Source organism: Perca flavescens, chromosome 9 (genome assembly GCF_004354835.1).
Source record: "Perca flavescens isolate YP-PL-M2 chromosome 9, PFLA_1.0, whole genome shotgun sequence".
NCBI classification, from domain to species: Eukaryota; Metazoa; Chordata; class Actinopteri; order Perciformes; family Percidae; genus Perca; species Perca flavescens.
Window position 1 is genome coordinate 34,359,520 of NC_041339.1, and position 27,143 is coordinate 34,386,662.

General features: G+C 40.8%; 1 protein-coding gene across 1 annotated transcript; it reads left to right on the forward strand.

Annotated features, from left to right (window-relative positions):
* Positions 1-8,704: 8,704 nt before the first annotated feature.
* Positions 8,705-27,016, forward strand: pomgnt1 (protein O-linked mannose N-acetylglucosaminyltransferase 1 (beta 1,2-)). The gene is made up of 22 exons (XM_028587327.1): positions 8,705-8,833; positions 9,041-9,302; positions 10,107-10,209; positions 11,871-11,986; positions 12,073-12,138; positions 12,792-12,905; positions 13,106-13,223; positions 14,290-14,388; positions 15,461-15,588; positions 16,697-16,767; positions 17,275-17,350; positions 17,866-17,949; positions 18,696-18,737; positions 18,955-19,013; positions 20,477-20,549; positions 20,978-21,106; positions 21,887-22,012; positions 22,365-22,429; positions 22,578-22,622; positions 22,757-22,892; positions 24,197-24,306; positions 25,916-27,016. Exons 2-22 carry the CDS (start codon positions 9,183-9,185, stop codon positions 25,995-25,997), a joined length of 1,962 nt encoding a protein of 653 aa, XP_028443128.1. The 5' UTR covers positions 8,705-8,833; positions 9,041-9,182; the 3' UTR covers positions 25,998-27,016.
* Positions 27,017-27,143: the final 127 nt, after the last annotated feature.

Below are 27,143 nucleotides of genomic sequence, written 5' to 3' on the forward strand. Positions count from 1 at the left end.
TAAAATTAAAATATGTCTTTTGTCAGGGACAGAGAGCGTCGTTTGAGCTCTGCGCCTACTGACAGATGCTTTTTTTGAGAATTCTTCGTTTTTTTGGTGGTGTTTTTATGCTTTTTGTTCACAGTCCGGCTACGCCCACATCCTGGCGGGCTTCTTTTTAATGCTTTGCGTCTGTACACCATGAGCCCATTGCCCTGTTGTCTGGATGCCACGGTTCCTGACATTAGTCACAACATCGCCAATAAAACCACTTGCTGCTGTTTTTAGATGGGGTTTGGCTATATTAAACCCCTTTTTAAAAGTGGAACAGCCATTCAAATAAATTTCTGAATATCCCCCAATCCATGCCCATATTGTGTGCTGGCGCCTATGAAACCCGCAACTCTCCACCAGCTTGATTCATGTAATAGTGCATATATCTTCCATCATCGGCTGTGTACGCTTTCCTCATCATTTTAATGATGTTTCACAGGTCTAAAATGTAGTTTGACAATTACTTTTCCGTATGAGAAAGGGATGTGTTGGTTCTGATCGTCTCGTAGTTCTATCTGAATATCAGTAATAGTCGAGCGTGACAACGATGTGTAGTGAGGACTGTCGTAACTTAGAGTGGGCATGCGTTTGCTCTCATCAGAGATATTTATACAACGGACGGGGGTACATGACTATCACCGACTAGCTGATAGTCCACAATGTCACTATAAATAAATATATTATAACGACCCCATGGATGTCGGCCGGGTGTGGAGCTGAACATTTTAAATGGGGCCAATGTGAATTTCAACACAGAGTCTGGAATGAACCCAAGAATTTTCGCCAGACGCCCCTAAACACAATATTCCAACCGTCTCCTCCCGTGAAAAGAATCTTATTAGTGATAGGGTTGTGGCTCATAGTTATGTGGGCTAGAGCTGTGTTAGCAGCACATTTCATATTATATTCATTAACAATGCTGGCGATTGTATTATAAGAACCAACTGTTAGCCTTGTCTTGTTGTACATTTTCGTTTTCGTGTCGATGAAATCAATCTTGGCATCGTTCTCAGTGAAACTATTCCAGATCCTGGGGTATTGAATTTCAATAAGACCAACTTCATACGGTGTTTGTAATATGATCGGTTTAGCCAGTTTTGTTCTGAATTGCCAAATCTTATTATTTGGATAAACTAATTGTGAGGCATTACTAGGTAGCGTAACAAAAATCCGTTCTTATTCATGGCTCCAACACCTTTCACTAACAAACCACAATGATTAATATTACAAGACTGACCCCTCTCTTTTATCTTACATCAACCATGTCTTTTCAGAGATCCATGAATTGAATTTATCAGGCCATCCTAGCCATTTCACAAGTACAAGCTTTTTACGGCCTGTTTTCTTTCGAGCCAGCACTTTCTCAATTTTAAACACTTTGTTTTTGTCTACAATTACAGCCTGTAACTCTGCTTCGTAAAAAGGTACCTGTCACAGGCTCCCGCTATTGTCTTTCAGTATATAAACAGGAGGAGTTCTACCTATACGTTTTGATATTGTAAAAACTCATCTGTAAAGGTCTGTTGGTAACCTTTACGAAAAAATGCCTCTGTGCTTTGATATCCTAACGGTGTCCCCCATCTGAAATTTAAACAGCACTGTTCCATGTGGTTTCAGTTTGTACAGAGTGTTAAAGACAGTTTTCTCATTGTCTTTACATACGGAGGACGGAGCCATTTTATTGACCTATGGTATGCAGCGTTGTAAGCAGCAACCATATCTTGTACTACCTCAATATAACGGCGTGAGTTAACAGCCGTTAAATATCTCCACATTCTGGTTTTGAAAGTCCTATTGAAACGTTCAACCACACTTGATTTTATTTCATTCGATGTGGAAAAATGGTGAATTTTATACTGCGTCATCAATTTTTGAAAAACCTTATTATAAAATTCTTTTCCAGCATCTGTTTGGAGCTTCTGGGGTATGCGTCCTTGTTCCAATATTTCCTTAAAGGCACTTGTCACAATAAGACCCGATTTGTTTTTAAGACATATTACCCAGGCATATTTAGAAAACACATCAATACATGTCAATAAATAGTGCACATTATCGTTTTCCGATGAATATTCAGACATATCGACCAAATCAGCTTGGAATTGCTTGTCGATACCATTAACAATCACTCTGTTTCTTGGGAAGTGTTTCAATGCAGGAGCGTGCAGTGTATACGCATCCTGCCTCAGCAGAAACTTTTAACCGTGGGGATAGTTGGAGACAAGCCAGTACATTCTTTGACGGAATCACGAAGCCTGTGTACACCTCCTAACCCTCCTGGGTGGGACGGATCATAGTATATTTTGTGCATAACCTTCTCCATGATTCATTTAAAACACAAGTGAACACATTAGAGTTATGTAATTCTTTTTATTTATTTATTTTTTTACAAAACACTCTCACACATCCATACATAGTACAGTTATGAAGACAGTGAAACTCATTCTATCATAGACAGCATATTGGCTAATACGGATACATTGCTTTTACTGATTATGAATATATTTAGTTTTTGCAAATCCTGCAAGACATCAGTATACTGTTTTTCTTGCACATACAAACTCACTGTATCTACAAGCATTGTATACATAGTAAGTAGGTGATAAACTTTCAGCATCTTAAAATTGCGTGTAATGTTGGCTATGACGTCACAAAATGTTTCCACTATACTCTCACGTGTCATTAACATTGATAATAACATCTGCAGCAGATCCTCCCAAGGAGGGGTATTATGTTGTCTTCTTACAATCACCATCAGTTTTTCTAACCTACTCACAACTGTACGATCTACATCAGCACTCTTACATTGGTATTTTTCAACGTCGTTCACATTATTAGCAATGGCATGATCTAAAATACCAGATAAATGCGATACGTGATATCGCTCACTGATATGGTTATACATTACACCTAAACAATTCCCCATATTTTCACACTGTTAGTTTTTTCTTGCATATAAATCGCGCCAATAGTCCCCAATCTCTCTAATTTCGGCTATTTTGACAACGTCGTCCCCTATCATAGAGTCATACATAGCACTACTTCAGCCGTTTTCAACTCGTACAAAACTGTTTCGGATACTCCCCTGATTCTACCCTCATCAGCTGTGAGATGTTTCAAGGACAGAAAACGTTGCACTACACCAATGAATTTATCAGTAAGGAGTCTTTTCATAAGCTGTTCAAAGTGGACAGTGTAGAAGTGTTCTGGTAGCCCCTCTAAACAGGCATGCTGATTCTGGCTTGGATGATTGATCTGACAGCCCAAACAAAGCTCTTCCAAATACTTGTAAAGAACAATGTTAAGAAGATGTAGAGACGCTGTTTTAACGCTATCTATAAACAAAGATGACACCACCCCATCCGTCTGATCAGGCGCCTCTGTGTCCGAACAATCAGCAACACCTCCCTGTTGTAATGCATCATATGTTGAGGGGTTGTTTGATATGCACATGTCTGAGGGGAAGTGCCCCAAACAATAGAGATGGTGGCAGGGAGGTGTAGGTGGGGATGTTAGGAAGTGTTCCGGCGATAGAGGGGCGATGATGACGATGATGAAAGGGATTGAGGAGATCCGGATGCCTTTAGGGGTGCAAATAGCCCAGGGGTGTTAGGAGGCGTACCTGTGGGGGGTCGAATGAAACCACTCCAGATCCTCTGGGAAGAAAAAAAAACACATTACAATCACAGTAGCAAAAAAAATAAATAAAAATAAAATCATTTTAACTATTTTGGGCAAATAATTAGCACATTAAAAATAGACCCACCATTTTGCTAGTCTTTGTGTCTGATGATTTTAGGTCTATAGAGGTTCCGTGGCAGGGGTAGAGACTGTTGGTCAGTGTCCCCAAATATCAATCTTTTTCTTATGTTCTCATAAGAACTCCTTATTTTGTCTCTTCTGATGACATAGTCGATGGTATCAAACTGTTTCTTCAAAATCTCCCAGTCACACCATTGTATAAAGAACACATTTTTAAACCATTTGTTGTATTCCTCGTTAGATACAGGATACGGTTTTAACTTCCATTCTTCATGACCACGGGCAGCAACTAACTTCTCCCTTTCACTGCACAAGCTAAGGAAAATAAAATCCTCTGTAGGTCTCATGAAACGGTCTGCTTCCACCACGATAGATACTGGAGCCATTGCGACTATCCCATTGAGACACATACACCAGCTCAGGTAAGCCCGGATTGTCAAGGTCCGGACAGACGACATCACGAAAAAGGCCCCAGTCTTTCACAGAGATTGTACAGGCTGTTTTGGCATTGCTAGATAGTTCCACAGCAACACTAGTGTAAACAGCTAATGTCACGTATCCAGCATTGTAGCGAATTGAATAACTGTATCCGTTGACACCAACATATTCCAGATCAGATGTACATGACTCAGTCATGCTTGTAGGAAAGATCTCCGAACGGAATCGCTTCTTTCTGGGAGCCTGACTCAAACTGCCTGTTGTTCCAGTATTAGGCTCTTCGCCTCCCCATAACTCTTCACGGTGGGCTAGGCTCAAACCAAATGTAGTGGGTCCTATTCTAGATGTTTCACCTTCTTCAACAAAAGATGATCCAGATTGTTGTCCAAATGCGTGGAAAGACATGGCTGAAAAACAATTCCTCTTTGCTTGCACCTAGAAGAATTAAAAAGTGAAACTCCAGCTGGCCTTTTGTTGCGGAAAAAAACGTGGAAACAAGCTAGCTACCAGAACAGCTAAAAATGGTGGATAAAAAGTGAGCAGTCAGCCTTGAAACAAGGGATTTTTAAACACCACAAACCACACCCTGTAGGGCGTTTTTACAACCCACCAATAGCAAACCCTTCTTAACAGCTAACCATTGGTCTATCAGACGTTTTAACACCTTTTTACAAAATGTAAATAATGCCTCACCCCCACATAAACCATGACGCCAGCTTCATCACATCCGCTAGATGCGTGCGCAGTTTCGACGACGGGATGCGCTCCCATATTCGGCCGCTAGATGGCGCTCGCGGTGTGCCGACGTTCGACCGCCACGTCATCACATGCGCTAGATGCGTGCGCAGCTTCGACGATTAGATGCGCTCCCATATTCGGCCGCTAGATGGCGATCGCGGTGTGACGACGTTCGACCGCGACGTCATTACGTTCGCGGTATGCGCGCGCGCAACCGGCGATTAGATGCAATACCACATTCGGCCACTAGATGGCGATCGCGGTACCAACGGGCACCCGCGACGTTACATGCACGCTCATATGACCAGATTACAGGGTGGGTTTGCGCGTGCGTGTGATGACGTCACACATGCACGCGCAAACCCACCACCTTTATACTACTGTCATCAAATCAAATCGAAACATTGACGTCAATGCTGCTGCCAGTTTCTGCCGTTGTTGTCGGTAGCCTTTCCTCATTAGCAACACCTCTGTTCAGGAGAAGACTGCAACTAGTGGAACGACCACCACACACAAGTTTAAATAGTTACGGTGCTCCCATGACGTCACATTTGCGTGCGACAGGTCGGATGCAGCGAGTATACTGGATGCCTGAGACGCAAGGAAGGGAGGCAAGTGGAGGAGTCAGGGATGCAATTTAAGGGCTATGGGATGTACCCAATATAATGCATCCATGGGGTAGAAAGAAATAAGAAGGTAGACATATTGGCTGAAAAATCATTATAACGACAGTTGGCATACAAGTAGGTAAAGCAAAGTTTTAAACTACCATTAAGGCACGCAAAACTTAGCAGAAATACTGAGACTTTTCTTCTTGTTTCTAGGCAGCAGAGGTGGGTAGTAACGAGTTACATTTACTCCGTTACATTTACTTGAGTAAGCTTTTGAAAAAATGATACTTCTAGGAGTAGTTTTAAATCACTATACTGTACTTTTTACTTTTACTTGAGTAGATTTGTGAAGAAGAAACTGTACTCTTACTCCGCTACATTAGGCTACAATGAGCTTGTTACTTTTCTTTTTACCTCTTTGGTATTCTACGGGTCATTGTTTTTATCCCCCCGCATACGCCTCATTTTAATGTTTTATTTTGACAGAGAGAGAGACTTCCGCTAAAGGCTCTACCACGTGACTGTGTTTCACCAATCAAACAAAGTTGTGCAGTCTCGTCACGTGACCATACTCAATCTCAGCGGCGGGACGGGTTAGCTTTACAGTCGCAGCAAAACAAAAATGACAATGTCAGAATCAACCGTCGGCAATGCAGACACAGACGAGGAGGAACACCCCAGAGGCCAGATCAACATGGCCTGGATTTATTTCAGTAACCCGGCTTCTTCTAACCTAACAACCGCGGTCCCGCAAGCTGTGTCACGACGGTGGTTAACAACTAGTTCAATCAACCCAGGGTTTCCCAATCTAGCGTCGCGTATTCACATAAAAGAGGCGATGTTTGCACAACATGACCAATAGCCACATATTTTACATAAGAAGAGCAAAATATAATAGAAATAACTATAATTAATTAATTTAAATTTATTTAATTGATTGGATGAACTATAATTTGTCTAAAGATGATTATTTTGTATTTTTGTCTGTCTGATTGAATGCTTGTGTTAAAAAATAAATCAGACGTTATTCAACAGTTACTCAGTACTTGAGTAGTTTTTTTACCAAGTACTTTTTTACTCTTACTCAAGTAATTATTTGGATGACTACTTTTTACTTTTACTTGAGTCATATTATTCTGAAGTAACAGTACTTTTACTTGAGTACAATTTTTGGCTACTCTACCCACCTCTGCTAAGCAGAAACTGTTATCTTCACAAACACATCAAGGTCGGGGCCTGTGTGGGGTGCAACTTCCTCTTCTGTTCTCGTAACCTTTAAATATTGCACTTTCATGCCATATAAGGCCTAGACTATTTTTATGACTTAAAGGAACATGCCGACTTATTGGGAATTTAGCTTATTCACTTTAACCCCCAGAGTTAGACAAGTCCATACATACCCTTCTCATTTCCGTGCGTGCTATAACACTGTCTGACGGCTCCAGCATTAGCTTAGCCTAGCACAGATCCTGCAGGTAACTGGTTCCAACTAGCCTACTGCTCCCAATTGTGACAAAAGTGACAAAATAACACCAACATGTTCCTATTTACATGTTGTGATTTGTATAGTCACAGCGTGTACAAAAAACAACGTAACATGAGACACAGCCATCTTCTAACAGTAAACAAACCGGGAACTATATACTCCGCCCAAGTACTATATTCTTCCGCCAGAGAATATAGTTCCCGGTTTGTTTACAGTTAGAAGACGGCTGTGTCTCATGTTACGCTGTTTTTTGTACACGCTGTGGAATTATGACTTTATATACTACATGTAGCAGAAACCCTGTTGTGCGTCTGCCCTACTTCTGATACTGTGGTGGCAGAAATCCACATAGAGGAAAGACTGGGTAACTTTTGTGCCTATTATTATTATTATTATTATTATTATTATTATAGCTACATGTTGAATCGGCTACTCTGACAGTTTTATATTTTTATAAAGATCCCCATTTTATAATAGGGCTACACATAATACTTTTATAACAATACCCATAATATTTTGGAATATTTTTTGTTTTTTCTTTCCTTTTGTTTTTACCGCACAACCTCCCGGCCCCCATTGTGAAAACCTTTGGCCTAGGCTATTTCATTGTATTTTATCCAGAAAATGCATAGTATTAATTATTGCACACACACACACTCACACACACACACACACACACACACACACACACACACACACACACACACACAAATAAATGCTGAAATAAATAAAAAGAAATTTATTTGTACGAATTTATGTGTCATTTATCAGATCAGACCCTCGTCCCCACCCAAACCCCTGCCTCCAAAATCTCACCCTGAACTCTGTTCAAAACTTGAGAGCCCTGCATACGCACATTTTATTAATAAAATATTTCTACAGTACCTATTCAAAAACATATAGGCCTAGGCGTTGGTGGAACGGAAGAGATCGCTAAATACCATTCTGAGAATAGGTAATACAAGAATGAACCAATCACTTCATAAAGTGATTGGTTTATTCTTTATTGTCTCTATAGAACAGGCAGGCACCCAACAGAGGAGCACTTTCTCTAAGAGGCTCCGACAGCTTCGATGTCGCACGGACCACTACAGGAAATCATTCCTACCACAGGCAATTCAACTTTTTAACACTTCATCACTGAGTGTGAGATAAGACTCATATACATCACAACTGCACTGAATGCACCTTGCACAACCTAATAAGTTTATCTACATCCTATCATTACTAGTGAAACAGTTGTACATTTTTGCTCCCCAACTTACACATTAAGTTGATCTATATCTATTGAAACTATATCTATCTATCTATCTATCTATCTATCTATCTATCTATCTATCTATCTATCTATCTATCTATCTATCTATCTATCTATCTATCTATCTATATCACATCACTGGACTATGCACACACTGTAATAAACCAGAAACTGCCAAGCATTTACTAATGGTTGTTATGGATTGCAACAGGTGTGATGAGAAGAAAAACGTTAATATCAAGACTAATTGATGAAGGATACAGTATTACATTGGTAAATCATGCAAATGTCCTGCTCCACACTCCAGTCCAGTAGGTGGCGGTAATGCACTTGTAAGCTGGTTTGCCAACCCCAATAAAAACCAAAGAATAGGAAGCAGAATCTGATGACGTCGTTTGCGCTGCGACCCCGTGAATGTAGCATGTAGCATCAGTTCCAAGCGACTTTTCTGGATCTTGCTACTGCTGGTTACGAGAATAAAACAACAATGCACGGTTTATTGACGACCCTGTGAGTAGTAAGGTTAATATCTCAGCAGAAAGGAGACAGGTGAAGAGTGTCTAATTGAGCTAGTGAGCTAGAAATAACGTTGCCTAGCTAGCTAGTTAAGTCGCTGGCGTAGAAATACTCAGCTAGCTAGCTAGCTATCGTTAGCTGAAGTTAGTGATGCGCTAACTTTATTTCTGACCCGTGTCGTGCTTTATTTGTGTTTTTCAGATGACAATGTGACAGTCAGCCAGCCAGCCGTGTCTCGGTGGTGTTGTGGAGCAGCGGAGCGGTGCATGACCCGGCCGAAGGAGGTGGAGGAGGGCAGGCGGAGGGTCTGACCTCTTGAGTCGGCGGCTTGTCGGTGTCCGGGATGGAGACCTGGACCCCCAATCCCCGAGCCAAGCCTTTCATCCCCCGCCAACAAAGAAGCTTGTACCTCACCTGGAAATACAAACTAACCAACAAGAGGACGCTTCGTCGGTTCTGTCAGGTAAATAAAAAACCTGTCTCTGAAGATGGAGCTCTGCTTGAAACTGGTGTTGATTTGTGTTGCAGCAGCCCTGAAAAGTTTCCTCTTTCTCTTTGCAAAACTGCACATCCTGCCCTGCCCTAAATATTCCCAAAACTGACACTAAGGTACTCAAGATGGTGAAATATGGTTGACATGGTAAAGAGGAGAATGCTTTCTCACTCTGTGATGGGAGTGTACAGTTGAACATTTAGATCACAGAGCTGTGTGTGCAGTTCCTAAATTCTGTCATTGGAGCGGTCTACAGACCCTGTTGGTCGTCTTGACCACTGTGTGCATGATTAGTTTGAACTAGGGCCGGGCAATATATGGATATTATATCGACATCGATATATGAGGCTAGATATCGTCTTAAAGTTTGGATATCGGAATGTGACACAAGTGTTGTCTTTTTCTGGTTTTACAGGCTACAAGGCAGTAAAGTATGTCATTTTCTGAACTTACCAGACTTACTAGCCATTTTATTATTTGCTTTTATCCACTTAGTCAAATGTATCCACATTACTGATGATTATTTATCAAAACTCTCATTGTGTAAAAATTTTGTAAAAGCACCAATAGTCAACGCTGCAGTTTTGCCGCAATATCTATGTTGAGGTATTTGGTTAAAAATATTGAGATATATGATTTTCTCCATATCGCCCAGCCCTAGTTTGAACACCAAATGCCTGCTTTGAAACGCACGTGTCAAACCAAACTAAGAAAGCCCTGACTAGAAATGAAATGACTTCAGATTTCCAAGTGTATTTGTTTTTCCTTCCACAGGCTGGCGCTGTTCTGTTTCTGCTGATAACTGTCATAGTCAACATTAAACTCATCTTGGACACAAGAAGAGTAGCTAATGAAGATGCAGCTGCACAAGAGTATGGTGAGAAATGTGTTCAGTGCATTCTGTTTCTGTCATTGTGTCCTTAAAGTTCAGACTAGCACAACCACTCTGAGCTATAGCAATAGGTTAAACTATGACTGACATTTATTTTGGCCGTATATACTCAAGGGTTATGAAACTTGAAAATAGTGACCTTAAACCTCATTTAAATGGACTTGCACAGTGCTTTTGATAGCAAACATTGGTGGGCAGTAGTGTATATGCCTGTTTTCTTACCCCTTATGATTTGGCCTGTCAATAAGGCATGAACCTAGCCTGGTCCTACCAGACTCTGGTCCATTAGCCTGGTCCTACCTTTCTCCATTTGTACAGCCATTATGGAACTACAACTCAAACTATTGCACAACCTCAATCGCGTCATTGTTCTCAGCCACTCCTTCCCACTCTGTTCGAGCTGGAAAATCAAACTGTGATTGGACCATTATGGCCACCAACACAACTAAAAAATTGGCTGGAGGAAAACCCAAGACTATACCGCCAAACCCAGACGGGAACTACTGAAACTAGGAAAATGAAATTGGACCGGTAAAAATTGGCTGGAGAAAACCCAAGACTATACCGCAAACCCAGACGGAGTACTGAAGGAAAATGAAAATTGAGCGGAAGTACGTTGGAGGGCGGAGCCAGGCTTGCATGAACCCTTCACTGTAACAAAATCTGACTGCTCACAGATTTCGGTGTGATGGTATGAACCAACCCTGTAGCTGTTTGCTCTTGTTGTCTAGGATTTTACCAGAGGCCTCTGACTGGGACAGTGTGCGGTGCGTGTACATGTTGCTGCTTTCAGTCGGGTCAGCTGGCGTTCTACTGCCACTCCTCTCGGCTGGATCAGCCCGCTCTCCTGTCCTTGTCTCTCGGCAAGAGTTAATTTTAGTGTACATTGAAAACACGGCAACGAAACTTAACATGCGCGGAGGGAAGGAAATATCTTAATTAATCAAGTAAACTGTGCTTTTATGCCCTTTGACCCAAGCGGGACCACACCCCCTCCCCAGTCTGACGATTAATAAACACTCAGTTGGATCATAACATCACAATTGGCATTCCAATAACATTTGTAGAGGAAACAACTCTAGTATTACTTTAGGTGGCCTTTAAGTTCCCAGAGCAAACTTTAACAATTAGATACTTTATTATTGCCAAGCAAGTGTGTCGGTGGGGGTTGTTTTGTTCAGCATGGTAGCTCAATTCCAGTGCAGAAGAATAAGAGAAAAAGCAAGCAAACGGGCACCATAAATCATTAGAAAAACACACTCTAAAATCAGCCTTCCTAAATCTGTAACCCTCTTTATCTCTTGATGTCACCTTATTTAAAATTTAGCACATGAACCATTTTCTGCACTGTCAGAATAAATAAACCTGTTTGATACTCTCAGCTGGTACTAAATCCTTATTGAAACTTTGCGATGTTTACACAGAGTGAAATGGTTAAAAACATGACTCTCTAGATGTCTTGGGCATAATTTCCTTAAAACATTGCCAGACATATTTGGCATCTTTGGAAACTTAAAGAATGTGTTTTCGAGAAGAAGAAGAATTGTGTAACTATTTGACACACTGTTGTGAAAAGGTATTGCACCTCACCATGGCTTCACTGTGGAGAATCTAATCTTGCTCTAATGCTCCTTTTTTATTTTAAGAGGACACAATCCCCAACATGGAGACACCACGCAGGCCGGCTAAGGGACGCAAGGTCCTGGACATTGAGGTCTACTCCAGCCGCTCCAAGGTCTACATGGCAGTGGACGGCACCACTGTGAGTAAAAGTGAAATGACGTCGCTTCAGGACACGAGTATCAAATGTCCGACAGAGCATATCTTTATTGTGCTCATCTCCTGCAGGTGCTGGAGGATGATATGCGGGAGCAGGGCAGAGGCATCCATGTGCTAGTCCTCAACCAGGCAACTGTAAGCATTTACTGTATATACTTTTATGTTAAATTAAAAAAGAAATGACTTTCCTTTCATTATAGTCAATACTTCCTTACCCAAAACGTCCCATGTTTGGCTGTGTTGATAATATTTCAGAATATGGTTTAATATCAAACGGCAGGCACGGCATTAATGAAAGTATTTTGCAGGTAATTTTGTTCCTTAAATGCATTATTATAAACAAACAAGACAATGTTTAAGGGTAATACAAAAGGTGTGTGTGTGTGTGTGTGTGTGTGTGTGTGTGTGTGTGTGTGTGTGTGTGTGTGTGTGTGTGTGTGTGTGTGTGTGTGTGTGTGTGTGTGATTATAATCTCTGATTCATGGCTTTGTTCCTGACAGCACAGCTCCCTCTCTTACATTCACTCTCCAGCTCACTCGACCGCTGCTTAGTAAACGTTTAATGGAAGAGAAAAGGTTGTTTTCTTTTAAGATTATTTTTGGGGGGGCATTTTTAGGCCTTTATTTTTCACAGGACAGATGAAGACATGAAAGGGGAGAGAGAGGGGCCTCCGCTGTGTTGAGGAGTAAACCTCACACGTGCACCCGCCCTACCAACCCGGCCACAAAAAAAGGCTTCTTTTCTTTTAATTAAATGAGGTCAAATCGGTCACTGTCTGTGTGTCTCAGGGTCATGTGATGGCCAAAAGGATATTTGACACCTACTCTCCTCACGAGGATGAAGCCATGATCCTCTTCCTCAACATGGTGACCCGGGGCCGAGTCCTCATCTTCACCATAAAGGTCAGCCACTGCCAAAGTCTCGATGATTTAAGATGCGTATATTAAAACAATGCACATTACTAACCAGTGTTAGCCAGACAGCTAACTTTCCACTGTGGTCCTAGTAATCTAGAATGCATTTCTCGTGTCTCAGACATCAGTAATTCATGTAAATTTGCTTGCGTCATACATGACAACGTGACGTGTTTTCTGTTCTGCAGGACGAGGGCACGTTCCACCTGAAGGATGCGGCTAAGAACCTGCTGAAGAGTCTGGGCAGCCAGGTGTCCCTCAACCTCAGCTGGAGGGACATGTGGACTCTGGTGGTGAAGAAAGGAGGTAGAGGAGCAAACTTTGACGTGACTCCCCTCTAATGGCTTTGGGTTTAGCCATTACACCGCCACTTGTGTCTTGTCATTTTATTTAATAGAGGTTTTTTGCGGTCCCCAATGCGTTCAACAATCACATTAAAAACTCAACAGCAACAGGTCTGTCCAGAAACTCTTTCTTAATCCACAGCTGATTTAAAAACTCAGGGTAGTTGTAGGTTTCAGATCTTTTTGTCGATAAGAGTAAATCACGGCATGTTTCAAGTGCCCGCAGGTTTAGTTTTGTCTGTTTTTTTTTTTTTTTTTTTTTAGTTTTCCAGAAAAGCCTATAAACTGTTATTAAAGAGTTATTTAATTATTTTTTAATTGAGATATCTAAAAACAAAACAGCGAGGAGGAATTTTGAGAAAAATATATATAATTTTAGTTGTGGTTCAGTTATCTGTCTTACTGCAGTTCTGCTTCAGTATTTCAGTAAAGCTTTCATGTTATATTTTATTTATTACATAATTTCTTATTGCATTCACTGATCAAACAGTTATTCATAATTTACTTGACCAGCAGTTGATTATGGACGTAACAGAACATGCCGGAAAATCTGAAAGAGTTGCTAGTGTCTGTTTACGTTTTTTTATTTTTTTTTTTTTATTTTAATAAACATGTCAGTAAGGAAAAAAGAGTAAAAGTTCAGTGAAGGAGGGCATGTGCGGGCAGGTTTTTCCTACCATTGTAAGGCTTAGGCACATCACCCGAGCCGATTTGGGCTCCACGAGCCGAAATAATGTGAAAATCAATATGAGCATTAAAACTAATTAAAGACTTTTCTCTAATGATTGTAGTTGGTCCCCAGTGCACTTGTTTAACAAGTTTTGTCTTTAGTTATCATTTGAAAAACGTAACATTATCCTAATGTTATCCTAACATTACCCGCACACACGCACACCCTGCCAAATACATGTCTTCTACAAACTTAGGGAAAACACTCAAGTTCAAATTTTAGAATGTTTCATCAACTAATCAGGCTTGCTTTATGAGATTGCCTGTCTTGACCTGCAGACTTTGTGTTTTGGTTCCAGGTCAGGTGTATGGAGAGAAGCACTCCAAGTCTCCAGCTCTGTCCACCTGGGGAGACCCGGTGCTGCTGAAGACCGAGGTGCAGCTCACCGCCTCTGAAGGTAACAAGCAGTTCTAACATGTTTGGAAATTTGTAAAATATGTCTTATTGACCATGTCGGGATGTACCTTGATGGCCAAAACCTAACCAAACCAAAAGATCCAGGCTGTGAAAAGGTGGAATATTATAACCAGTGTTGCCACTTTGCAGATTACTTGATTTTAAAAGTAACTTAGTTACTTTACAGATTACTTGATTTTAAAAGTAACGAAGTTGGATTACAAGTTACTTTATTAGTTACATTCAGCAACTGCCAACAACAAAATGACAACCGGTTTACTGTGAGGCAGCTCAGCGTTGCCAGTAGTAAGGATCTGGTTTATTATGGCACGATAGAGAGCGAGTCAACCGTGTTTAAGGGCAGCATCTCCACATAGGCCTACTGCCTGACCAACTTCTTCAACTCTCCCCCACTTACTGGTTTTGCACCAAAGTCCAGCTTTTGTTGTTTGGGTGGTGGGGGGGCCTCCTCTCTGCTTCTCACCACCTGCTGGGACTTGCTCTGTAAGTTTGACTGCAGCGCTGCGACTCCAAATGGTTCTTCAGATTTGACGTAGTGTTTTTGTAGCTAGATAGCACTTTGTCGCCACCAGAGTGTACAACCAACCTTAATATTGCCGTCTTTAGCTGACATAAACTCAAAATAGTGACTGTATTTCCAGCTAGAAGCACGCATCTCTCTCTCGTCCCTCCATTGTTGTTTACGTTTGTGTCGCTGCGTGGTACACGTCAACTGTCCACATGCTGAAAACGTGACTTGTTGCATACGTGACTTCACTCCCCGAGACGCAAGAAGAAAGCAAAAATATACATTTTTACTAAGGAAAATGACAAATAGTAACGCACAGTGACTTGGATAAGTAACTTTAATCTGATTACTGGTTTGGAAATAGTAACTCGTTAGATTACTCGTTACTGAAAAAAGTGGTCAGATTAGAGTAACGCGTTACTAGTAACGCGTTATGTGGCATCACTGATTATAACATATAATCTAATGTCTTAAATCTAAAGCAACACCTGCTGGCACCTGATCAAGACGTCTAACAGACTTAATGTGATGCTCCGTCCTGCAGAGGCAGAGTGCCACTGGACAGACACCGAACTGAACAGGAGGAGGAAGCTCTTTTGCAGCAAAGTGGAAGGATACGGCAGCATCTGCAGCTGCAAAGACCCGGCGCCCATCGAGTTCAACCCTGACCCTGTGAGACCCGCAGCAGGACTCGTTACTTCACTGTTAGATGTTTGTTTCATTGAGCTGAACATAATAGAGAAGGACAGAAGAGCCTAAAAAGTAATTAAGGAGCTGAGCCTGCCGTGGTTTAGATTTCTGGGTCTAGTATAGATTTTTAACATCATTGCATAAAATGGTTTGGTAAGGACCTCTCAAATGTAGTTATTTTTTTGCCAGTGTATGTTATAGCTGCACAATAAACCTGTGAAGGTTTAGTTCGACATTTTTGGAAAAATGCCTTCTGACGAGGCGTTAGAGGAGGGTGTTTTTGCACAGATTGGATCTGTGCAAAAAGCCTAAAGGGATCTGTTTCAGTGGACAAACACACCTGAAAAATGGTGAACTTACGCAAGCTACAATATTTGAATAAGGTGCATATAGATGGATTTTGTTACTGTTTGACAGAGCCAGGCTTCAGTCCAATTTTATTTACAGCATCAAATCATAACAACTTATCTCAAGACACTTTACAGATAGAGTGGGTCTAGACCACACTATAATTTACAAAGACCCAACAATTCTATTTGTGAGGAAAAACTCTCTTTTAGGGAGAAACCTTGGACAGACCGAGGCTCTTGGTAGTCGGTGCCGGTTGGCGGTGTGATGAACAGCGTCAATAATAGTCACAATAAAGATAATGGAACTATGACTAGAAATAGTAGTTGTAGTAGTTCATGGAGTAGCATGGCACTGCAGGGTGTAGCAGAGATTCCTGTTTCTGTTCTTTAAGCAAAGCTATAAGCTAAGATAACAGGCTGCTGGCCAGAAAGCAAATTAGCATATTCCCCAAAATTATTCTTGCTACTGTTCTTGCTACTATAACTATTCCTTGAAAGTTAATTACAAAATCGCAGCATATAAAACGTGAATGTATATACGGTTTAAAAATGAGTATATGTAGAAAATTGGTATGATCCCAATTACTGTTTTAAAATGTCCATCTAGAAGCTTCCTTATGTTTTTAGGTTTATTGGTTAGAACACCGCAAGGTCACTCGACACTTTATCGTAAAAAAAAAAAAAACCCGCTTTAGGACTTCAAAATGTTTGTTTGACTCACTCATGCTTTGTTTCGTCAGCTGCCCAACAATAACGTCTTCAATGTCCCAGTGGCTGTCATAGCAGGAAACAGACCCAACTACCTCTACAGGTAAGATCTGAAAACTCTTCATGTCAATGATCCAAAGGATTAAGCAGGATTTGTATCTGTTGCTCAGTACTCCATTTCCTTCCACACACAGGAAGTGAAGTGGAGGTTATGCCGCCTTGATTTGTATTTGCCATCTATAAAAATATTTCCACTTATTTGTTGGTATTTCCTAGATAAACGTTCATTTCAGCATCTTTGAGAAATGAAGATAAATGAGGCTTATAGAGAGTAAATTGTTTGCCGCTCTCGTTGACATTTTTAATTTATTGTACAGAAAATAACCAGTATATAAACAGAGTAACCGGAGCAATAAGCTGATATTTTGAAAGCAGGATAAAAGATGGCGGCCCCTCCCCTTAGAAACCCATTTGGCATTAATATGAATGTCTAGCTGTCCTCCTTTTTGTTAAATTGGAACTAATCACATGGTCATACCAAGAATAAATTGCTTTTGTTCCTGTCTTGTGCATAAAACAAAATGTACGACCGCTTGTCGTCTGTTTTCAGAATGCTGAGGTCGCTTCTTTCAGCGCACGGCGTCAACCCGCAGGTCATCACCGTCTTCATCGACGGATATTACGAGGTACCAGGTTTTGGCTTTCTTTCTTTATTTCTCACGTCACATCCACTGAGTTTTGTCAGTTCACAGTGTAAGCTGTTGCATCTTATTCAGAATCATCAGAATCCGAGTACTTTATTGATCCCCTGAGGGAAGTGTAGTTGCAGTTGCTCACAGTCAAGGTAAAATAAGAGTAAGAAAATGTAATTGATTGAATGCCTTTATTGTCATTGTACTTTACAATACAGCGAAATTAGGAGCGCTACTCCACTGGGTGCATACAATAAATAATCCTTACAGGACATAGTATGAAACAGAATAATAATTTAAAAAAAAGAGCAAGTCAATAAGTGTATAATGTAAACAAAGTAACTTAGCTGCAATAATAAATAAATAAAATGTAAGTAGAACTAAGTGAGATTAGTTTACAAGTGAGATTAGGTTAAAAAGGTTTTCAAATGGATTGTATTTCCCTGTGTAGCTTGATCAACCGCTCTACCGCTCGTACATTTCTGTGTTTTTTTTTTTTTCCATCCCAGGAGCCGATGGATGTCGTTGAGCTGTTTGGACTGAAGGGAGTTCAGCACACACCCATCAGCATCAAGAATGCCAGAGTGTCCCAGGTAAACAGCTAGCTCCTCATTTAAGCGTTGAAACAGTTAGCTTTTCATATAAAGGAACACGCCGACTTATTGGGACTTTGTCTTATTCACAGTGTCCCCCAGAGTTAGATAAGTCCATACATACCCTTCTCATCTCCATGTGTTGTAACTCTGTCTGACGCCCCCACCGCTAGTCTAGCTTAGCCTGGATCCTGGAGGTAACCGGCTCCAACTAGCCTACTGCTCCCAATAAGTGACAAAATAACGCCAACATTTTCCTATTTACATGTTGTGATTTGTATAGTCACAGCGTGTACAAATAACAAGGTCACATGAGACACAGCCGTCTTCTAACCGTATACATACTGGGAACTATATTCTCAGAAGGCGAAGCACTGCTACTCTCTGCTCCTCACCACGGGGCTTCTCAGGTGCTGTGAGCAAATCACTCCGCCCAAGTAGCAGAAGTAGCAGTGCTTTGCCTTTCTGGGAATATAGTTCCCAGTATGTATCCTTAAGGGTTAACACGGAATTCATATTACAGATTTTCAGTTAAAAATACCCAGACTCTTTACTAATTAATTAGTGGAAACATAAACCCCAGGTGAAAATGGCTCTGTGTGCAGAACTGTCATATCCATGCAAATGTTTTCATGTTCAGCCCTATTTCAAGTTATTAAAGTAACTGAGCCCTCCAGCAGTTTGGCTTTTATAACATTTTTTTCTTTTTTTTTCTTTTGTGAATATCTCTGCACTCTCTGTCGCAGCACTACAAGGCGAGTCTGACTGCAACCTTCAACCTTCACCCAGTGAGTACTTTTTCAAGCCAAATAACAGAAGTCACTCTTTTAATGTAGTTGATGAATGAGCAGTGATGTGTGTAATTTGAATTAAGAGCAACCACCTTTTGTTTTTATTTAATTGTAATAGTCAGTTCATTCGTTAATTACAACTGTCAGCTATCACTCAGCTTGAGAGTTGCACTGATTACAGTAGACCCAACCATGTGTTTTTATTTTTCATCAGGAGGCCAACTATGCCATCGTCCTAGAAGAAGACCTAGACCTCTCCATCGACTTCTTCAGGTACGTCCTCCATTCTGCACAAACACTACTTAAGATACCTGAGTAATTAGTGCTTAGCATTATAGTTATGACTGATAAAACAACCAAAATGAAGTGATTTATACAGAGTAAAGCAGCCATTCACTGCTGCTATATACATTACTTAATTAATTAATCGGAGACATAAGAGGAGGTTTATGCATTTTTGATAATCATTTAATATGGATATAAGCTATAATAAACCAGTTTTAGTTTAACAGTAAAGGCCCGTGAGCCCTCGCAGCTGCCACAGTCACCACTAGGTGGCAGTAGATCCACGGTGATCAAGCTGCTATCTGCTCTGTAAGAAACCCCAGTCTTCCTTTGTTGGACAGACTCTGCTTTGAACTGTGCATTTTGCGGGTGTGGAAGCTCCAGCTCTTCCCCCCACACCCTCCCCGGGGTGACCCGGCCCCTTTTGAAGCGCCGACTTCAAATAGTTCAGAAGCACTCCCGGCCGTCATCTCACTTGGCTTTGCCACGTGCCAGTTTTGCTCTCTGAACCGAGCTTCAGGCTCTCAGTTAGAGAGCGCTGAAAACCCAAAACGTGCCCTCCTGTCAACTAAGACAAGCCTTTTACTGAGTTTACTGCGATCAGCTCTGCTCTTCCTGGGTGTTTGGGAGTCCTCGGAATGTCCTGAATTCAATTTGTACACGTTTTTCATTCATTATTGGTTCATGATTAGTTCAATTTACTTTGGCTGAAGAAATCTAGCAATCAATCTAATGTTTCCCTCCTATTACAAAAACAAATGTACTGACTTTATGCTGGCCTGCTACACATAGTGTACCTGCAGGGTCCAGGCAAACCTGTCTACTAATGAGTCCAGAGGAAACCTGGTCCCAGGGAACATCAATCTTAATGCTTAACATGACATGCACAGTGCCATGACCCCATCCAACACCTTTGGGAGAGCTGATCACCAACATCAGTGCTGGACCTCACTGATTCTCTTGTGTCTGAATGGGAGCAAATCCCCGCAGCAGGTTCTACATCTGGTGGAAAGAGTTGCGGCTGTTAGAGCAGCACATTAATGCTCATGGATTTTGAATGATCAGTGTTCAACCATCACAGGTTTATTGTGTAATGTTCAGGTGTCCACTTATTCTTTTGGTCATGTAGTTTAGAGCACAATTCGCTATTCCCTTGGCGTCTCTACCTAGGAAATGGAACACCTTGTTTTTAATAGCCAGACATTAGTCATCAGATGATCGTGGGAATGCAGAGAATTTGTCCAAGAACTGGTTAATTTCTTAATATTTTGTCTTTTTAAAAAGGGCTTTATAAAGTATTTAATAGTCCTCCTAATTTTTTTTAGTTTACTGTCACTTGAATGTTTCCCAGTGCAACAAGGCCATTTTTATAATGCTATTTTTTTATATTTTATAACCCTGATGTAGCCGCTTTTGTCTGTACTGATGTTGCTTTTCTGTTTGTGCTGCAGCTTCCTGAGTCAGACCGTCCACCTGTTGGATGAGGATGACAGCCTGTACTGTATCTCAGCCTGGAACGACCAGGTGAGTGGCCACTGCTTCACCTTCATATATATATATATATATATATATATATATATATATATATATAAAATATATATATATATATATATATATATATATATATATATATATCCAAAATAGCTTTAAGGAGCTATTCCTTCTTCTGGACATTGGACATACTGTTGTGCTTGTTAATTTGAGATGCAAGACTTGTAGATAAGAGTGAAAAATGAGCTAACAGTGAGTAACTGACAGGAGCAAAACACGCTCAGAAATGGCTTAGTGTAAGGTGACCGACCTCTGAATATCTAAACATCTAATAACAGAACAGTCTCCTACTGTCCTTTTTTTCATTCATTTTCTACCCACTGATTGACCTGCAGGAAGACTTGACTCCCACAGAAACGTTGCACGTGTCAATGACAGCTGTTGTTGTTGTTGTTGTACAGGGCTATGAGCACACAGCGGAGGACCCGGCCCTGCTGTACAGAGTGGAGAGCATGCCCGGCCTGGGCTGGGTACTGAAGAAGAGCCTCTACAAGGACGAACTGGAGCCAAAGTGGCCAACACCTGAAAAGGTGTGTTGGGATGTTTTCCTACACCGGTTACCAATTGTGCACATTTGACATGCCAGCCGACTGATTGTTTTCCAACCCCCCAGTCTGCCTTTGGTTTCAGTTCATTTCTTTAAAAAAAAAATCAGTCATTTGGTCACCTTTTATTGCTGGTATTCATTTATTTACTTTTGTAGGCAAAGATGGAGACTAGCTGGTGAAGTAAGGGGAGCATTTAGCGGCTAAGGGGACCGATTTCTTTTTTTTTTTTTTTTTTTTTTGTAATTGGTGAAGACCGAACCAGAGCTAAAAGGAGTCTGCATATTGGACTTAGATTCATCAGGTGGAGGCGACCCATACGAAAAAGATGAGAATTTGTAAAATATTGTTTGACCGCTTGTTGCTCTGCCTCCAAGTAACCAAAACATATTATGAATGCATCTAAACTTAATGTATGTGTGATACTGCAAGAACAAGTTTCACAGATGATATGAAAACTATTATTGGAATTTTGGTGTTTCATGTTGGTCTTTTGGACTCGTGATGACAAAAAGTTGACAAGATGTTAAATAAATGGGATGGATTATCTATCTACAGCACATTTTAATTATCTGCGAGTATATGAACTGAAACTAGTGGAAATGAGACTAAAATTTGGAAAATGGTCAACAGTGTGTGTGTGTACAAAGTTTGCATAAAGTATATACAAGTTAGACCGTGAAGAACCACCTCCTTTCAATATGTGTGAGATTGTGTTGGAACATGTTATAAACTGTGTGTGTGTGTGTGTGTGTGTGTGTGTAGCTGTGGGACTGGGACATGTGGATGCGAATGCCGGAGCAGAGGAAAGGCCGAGAGTGCATCATCCCCGATGTGTCCCGCTCGTACCACTTTGGTATCATCGGCCTAAACATGAACGGATATTTCCATGTAAGATCTGAGAAAGCTTTCGTTAGGTCTTAATAAGGCTCCATTATACAAGTTAAAGCTGCCCATAATTCAGCATTCAACAATCCTATCATACCATTTTTAAAAGATCTAAAACAAAACACTTAATTTAAAGCCTTAATAGATTAGATTAATAGATAAAATTATAAAGCTGTATTACAGTACAACTAGATTCCCCACCAAAATCATACTGTATATTTGTTTAAAGTAACAAAGGACATTGTCTTTATCAGCCTGTAGGAGATAACATATTGTGTTGAGATGTTTTCTGATCATATATAGCTATTTGAAGTCTTTCCTTGTAGTAAACCAGTTTCTCTTTTCTGTCTCATAGGAGGTATACTTCAAGAAACACAAGTTCAACACTGTTCCCAATGTGCAGCTGAAGAACGTCGACGGGTGTGTACACGGGCGTTACGTGATTTCTGTTCACAGATGAAGCTGTTTCTCATGTCAGTAGTTCTTGAACTGCTTGTGGGTAAAAAAAAAAATATATATATATATATTGGCCAAACAGTGACAGTCTGGCTGTTCTTGTTCTTCACAGCTTAAAGAGAGATGCTTATGAAGTGGAGATCCAAAGCCTGCTGAAGTAAGTGAGATACAGGAGATTCACTGGGCCTATAGATGATTTAGGTTACATTAGGGGTGGGTGGGTGTGTGTGTGTGTGTGTGTTCATTTTCTTTATGTGAGTTTTCTTTTTCTTTATGTGCATGTGATCCCAGGGAAGCGGAGGTGCTGGACCACACTAAGAACCCGTGTGAGGACTCGTTCCTGCCAGACTCGGAGGGGAAGACCTACGTCATGTTCATAAAGATGGAGACCGAGGTGGACACATCCACCTGGACGGAGCTCGCAAAGGTACTCAGTCGGAGCAGGACTGGCTGGGGGACTTTTAAAAAGGGTCCGTGTAGATGTATATTTTAACCCAGGGATCTTGAACAAGGGTACCTCAGAGTCTATGCAGGGGGTCCTCCAAATTATTGTTAATTTTTGAAAGTTTTTATTTCAAATATTAAAGTCTTAACATGAATCCAACATATTATTAGCAAATATAAATCCCCACTGCTTACTGTCCTATAATGTAGGTAAGGTAGTCACTAAGTAGTCACTAAGGCCATCCACACATACAGTTCATCTCTCTCGGATCCACTGTGCCACATGTATGTTTTACATTAAAATATGATTTACAAAATCATGCCAACAATTATTAGGCTATTTGAGTAGCTTAGTATTCTATGCAAATAAGGTATGTATAAAGGCTTTGGGCCGCCCTACGTTATTGTAGACCCAGTTTAATATGCAAATTAATTTTATACAATATACGCTACCAAAGCCAAAAGGACTTCCGCAAAAGGGTTGTCGGCTGTTGTAGAAAGAAGTGGCTGATCTTTAATGCAATCTCTACATAGCCCATTATCAGCAACCATTCATCCAATGTTTCAAAGGCCCATTCTGTTTACTAATCTGATATCATCTTAAAAGGCTAACTGAGAAAACATTGGAGAACCCTTTTGCAATTATGTAAGCACATAATGTAATCTGAAAACTGCTGCACTGATTGAAAAAAACAATGCAACTGATCTCAGCTGGTATTCTGTCTATAATGGAAATTTCTAAGTGACCCCAAACTTTTGATGGGTAGTGTATGTAATAGGGGCTCCCTGCTCCATCTCTCTTTTAGTTAAGGGCTCCATGGCTTAAAAAAAACATTGAAGACCCCTCTTTCAGCCCATAAACTACTACTAGGAAAGGATTGCTGACCGTTTTCCAAGTCAAGCAATTGAGTTTAGTTCATTTCTATGAGAAACTTGCTCATTTACCGTCAACATGTTGATGGCTCTATATTTTGTCATGGTTGCGTTGTGGCCGCAACAGACTGCAGTTTTAGGTTCGTTTTTATTTTGAAGCTCTTTTGTAATTCCTCCATGTCGCTCCATTCAGGACTGCATTATTTATCATGGATGTATATCACGGCCATGGCCGTTGATGTTAAGGAGTGTTCACTTGCTTTTTTATTTTATTTATTGATATTGCCTCTTCACTGTCAAAGGAAGAAAAATCATTGACGAGTATGTTTTTTTGTTTTTGTCTCATTGAATGAACCTCGCCATAGGGAACGGCATCATTGAAAGCGTTCTTGTCTTTCTCCGTTTTCTGCTCAGTGCCTCCATGTTTGGGACCTGGATGTTCGGGGATACCACAGAGGAATGTGGCGGCTCTTCAGAAAAAGGAATCATTTCCTGGTGGTCGCCGTGCCAATCTCCCCATACTCGTAAGTAAACTATTTGTAGAAAAGCAGCAACAACATGACGGCATATTAGGGCCATTGTAGGTTTAAAAAACAACAGGGAGGCTGGTAATATTCCCGAGAAAAAACTCTGAATTTCCGAGATTATAGTCACACATTTATGGAAAGAATTCTTGGATGTTCTCTGAGATTAAAGTGGTAAATTGCAAGATAAACTCAGGAAAATGTATGTATTTATTATATAGGAACCGCAGCACTTGACTATGCAAGGTGGCAGGGTACAGATTTCAAGGATACATCCACGGGCAATTGAAATGAGATTTGTGGTACAGCAGGGCACATAATACACAGTGGAAGTGAAGTGAAAACAATGTGGTTGTTGTTGTTCCTTGTTTCTCACATTTAAGACTTCATAATCTCAGAATATTTATTTTCTCGTAATTTTGTAAATACTTTCTCGTAAATGTACCAGTTTTTTCTCTGAATGTTACCCACTCTCCCGGCTCTGTAAAAATGTTTGGTAACACTTTACTTCAAGGTATCTACATAAGAGTGACATGACAGTGTCATGAACACATGACAGTGTCATGACACATGAACCCTAACCCTAACCCTAACTTGTCATGACAAAAACCAAATGACCCTTACTAAAAGAAGCGTTATGTCATAAACATACCAACGCCAATTCGTATGCCTTATTGCAGTGCTATAAAGACGCATGCTCGATTTTTGGCGTGTATATCAGCACAGTTTGGCCTCCATTGACTTATATTACCTTGCGATTGCGTGTGAATTCACGCCGTAGCAAGTAGTATGAAAGGATCAAAACCCGCGTAGGGAGGGCAGTCGGGGTGGAGGATGGGTAAAACGCAGGACTATCACCCAGGACAGCGGCGATCGTGTCACGGTTCCTAAACTCAACCGTCGCTTTGCTCTTTCACTAAACCCAACCTGCGTGTGACATTTCCTAAACTCAACCTTCGCTTTCTTCTGGCGATAACGCGCCACATGGCGTGTATGTTTACGTCCGCTGTATACAGCGTTTACGTAGATAACACGCCACTTGGCTTAAGAAAGTGGGCGTGTATGTTTTACGCGAAGTCATGATATCACGTTGGTTCATGACTGTGTTGTGTTACGCTTATGTAGATACCGTCAAGTAAAGGATAACCAAAAACCTTTTTGTTTTTTACCTACAATGTCCCTAATACAGTGGTTCCCAACCTTTTTTTTCCTTGGCGCCCCCCATACTTAGTCTAAGAAAGGCTGATCCCCACCCCTCAACCTTAAACCAGATAAAGACTTGCGCCCCCCCTGTGATCTTTGCCGCCCCCCCCTAAGGGGTGCCCGGACCCCAGGTTGGGAACCACTGCCACAATACACTGTAGTATGATATCTTTTGTTTTTGTTATTTCTGCCATACTGTAGGTCAAATATAACTCATGTCTCAGAACGACACACAGAATTTGAGGAGAATAAAAAAAAAAAAGATAACAAATCCCTCCCCCTGCCCCCTCCCCAGCAGCAAACCCCCAGCACAAATATGTTACAATCTTTCCCTTTTCTTATCTTTCCACCACTGCCTGTCCACTCTCTGTCCTCCTGTCTGTCCATCTCTTTGTCCCACGGGCAGTGTGAAGAAACCCGCCGGCGTCACTCCCATTCACTTAGAGCCTCCGCCCAAAGAAGAGGGAGCACCGGTGGAGCAGATGTAGACACACACACACACACACACACACACACACACACACACACACACACACACACACACACACACACACACACACACACACACACACACCTCGACCAGCCCAGGCCTTAACTCTTCTCCTCTCTCCACCAACAACCACTGATCATCCAGCCGGGGGACCCACAACTACAAAACTGTATTTTTTCCTAGAGGTTGAACTTGTGTACCAGAGGATACCTGGGAAATGGAGTCCCCATTTTGTTTCTTTCTTATATTGAAATGAAAGGGGGCATTAACACTACAAACTGCACTACGATATCCGTCCAACAGCTGGAGGAGGAACAACGATGCTAAAAGAAGTTTTGGTTGAAGGTGACTGAACGACCGAAACAGACTGTCAACAGCTTTTTTTTTTTTTTTTTCCGTGACAACTGTGGGCTGATCCGCGGTTTGGTGAATATCGATTCAAGCTACGGTACAAATGACACAAAGACACACTCGCCAGAATTTAGCCCGTTTTCTTCCTTTCGTTTGTTGTTTTTTAACTACTGAGTGCTATGTTCATTTTGTACTTATGTTTTAACTTATCTATTTATTTTACATCTATCAATCCTAAAGGAGTTTCATCGTTTGTTTGCATTTTATCATTTTAGAAATCCACTTTTATCAAGATCGGTGCATTTTTTTAAGAGCCTAACATTTACAGATGATGAAATAATGTATATACATGCCTAATATATTTTTTTGATGAAAAATGTAAAGGGTTCGCATATTTTTCAGCGTTTAGATATTGAGTTGATAACAGCCCTGTGGGTTTTGACTATTGTTGACTGCTTGAGTCAGTTGCCTCGGATCAGCTTTCATGAGGGGAAACTCGATGGTGGCTGAAAGAGAGAAACGTGAGAAAATATTCCCCGATTCAACATCCTCTTCTATTAAAAACCCTCATACAGTACGCCTGCTCTTACAGCGATGCTTTAACCCTCCTGTTGTCTTCCTGTCGATCATTAACTAGTTGATTTTTGTTTTGTGCTTTTTCCAACATTTTAGTATGCTTTTGATGAAGTTTTATACATTTTTGTCACTTTTTTCAACATTTATTTTTTTTTTTTTTTTTTATTCATGGTCAACAAACTTAATTTAAATGACATTATACCTAATTTTTTTGTTT